A 1478-nucleotide genomic window follows, 5' to 3' on the forward strand; every position below is an offset into this window, starting at 1 on the left:
TTTTTCCTGATATCTAAAAAGAAATAATTCATTCAGTGTAAAACTTGCAGTGGTTTGCAAGTCAAAATGTTTTAGTTATCACAAGAATCGAGAACACGGCTTTCTTTAGGAGAATAAAGTATGATTAAGGAAAAAGAAGATAAAAATGAATTAATTTGCATTTGCTTTATCTCTCTATTGGACTTAAGCACACTCTTCCATACACATTCCATGCTGACTTTTTGAACCAATGTCTTCAGAAGAAAAGAAAGTCAGGGAAAARTAAGAGTAAGGGTGCACAAACAGGGCCTTAAGCACTTATCCCCAGAGCTCCGCAAATGCTTCCGTGTTTGCATTTCCACCACTTTTCCTAGGCCAAAGCTCACGCTGGATCGGCCAACCTAAGTTCCCACGTGGAGAAACAACCGTTTTCCACGTGGACACTCATCTGCAGAAACCTCCAGCACAGAAACCGTGTTGTTCCACGGCGGGAGAAGCTCTTCCCGCCGCGTGCCCTGTCCAGCGCTGCGGTTCTGAGGCCCCTGTTCGAGGYGACGTGCGGAGCTAGGGACAGCGGGAGGATGAGGATTTCCTCGGCCGCCTCTGCCACCCGCGTGGCACCAAAGCAGCCTCGCCACAGCGCAGCTTAACAGTGCAGACATAACCGTTCCCTTCAGCGCGGGGGCACTCGGGCAGCACAAGGCACACAGGCAGCACAAGGCACACAGGAGAAGCCGTGTGGCTCCATGGTGGCCCCATGCCGGGTCACCCACGACTCGGGTGGCTGTGAGGGCCACCTTGGGCACCCACGAGGCTGCCCTCGCAGCGGGCCCGGCCCAGGGCAGCGCAGGGGCCGCGGGCGCCATGAGGCGGCCCAAAATGGCGGGGAGGGGGAGGACATGACAGGAGGCGCTGAGGCCTGCGGGGCGGCCTGCTCTGCTGCCGGCTCTGCTCCGCGCGGCGGCCCCGGGCCGCGCCGCCCTCTTTCCCTACCTTTATCCCTCCCTCCCTCCCTCCCTCTCGCCGCGCTGGCCGCGGCGGAGGAAGGGGCGGGAGGGAAAGGGCCGGGCGGGCGGCCGGGGCCGCGGCGCCCGGGGGCCGCCGCCACTCACCTGCCGGTAGCAGAGGCGGAAGGGGCGCAGGTAGAGGGAGGAGGCGCAGGGCTGGATCTCCAGCTCCTCGATGGCCTCCATTTCTGCCGGGGGCAGCGGCCGCCAGGCGGGGACGGAGGAGGAGGAAGAAGGGGGAGAGGCGCCCGTAGTGCCCGCCCGCCTAGGCCGCACCGCGGGCTGCGCAGGCTGGCGCTGCTGCCCCGGCTCTGCGGGGGTGCCCGAAACGGCGGCGTTTAGCCCCAAAACGGCAGTGTGCAGGCCCCTGCCTCGCTGCGCAAGACGTATTGTGCAGCTGGGCACGGAGAGTCGTTTCTGCTGGGCAGTTTTGTCCCCTCGACACACTGAAATCCCAGCGGTGCTCGGCCAGGGGCCTGGCACCCTGGGGAC

General features: G+C 62.1%; 1 protein-coding gene across 1 annotated transcript in view; it reads right to left on the minus strand.

The window, feature by feature from the left end:
• The window catches only part of NUDT14 (nudix hydrolase 14), a 56908-nt gene extending 55731 nt beyond the window's left edge, over positions 1-1177 (minus strand). The window contains exon 1 of the mRNA XM_026039217.1: positions 1092-1177. Coding sequence (XP_025895002.1) covers positions 1092-1172 — 81 coding nt within the window. The 5' untranslated portion in view covers positions 1173-1177. The remainder of the gene's footprint in view (positions 1-1091) is intronic.
• Positions 1178-1478: the final 301 nt, after the last annotated feature.

This window comes from Nothoprocta perdicaria, unplaced genomic scaffold (assembly GCF_003342845.1).
Source record: "Nothoprocta perdicaria isolate Ctin4 unplaced genomic scaffold, notPer1 scaffold_223, whole genome shotgun sequence".
NCBI classification, from domain to species: domain Eukaryota; kingdom Metazoa; phylum Chordata; class Aves; order Tinamiformes; family Tinamidae; genus Nothoprocta; species Nothoprocta perdicaria.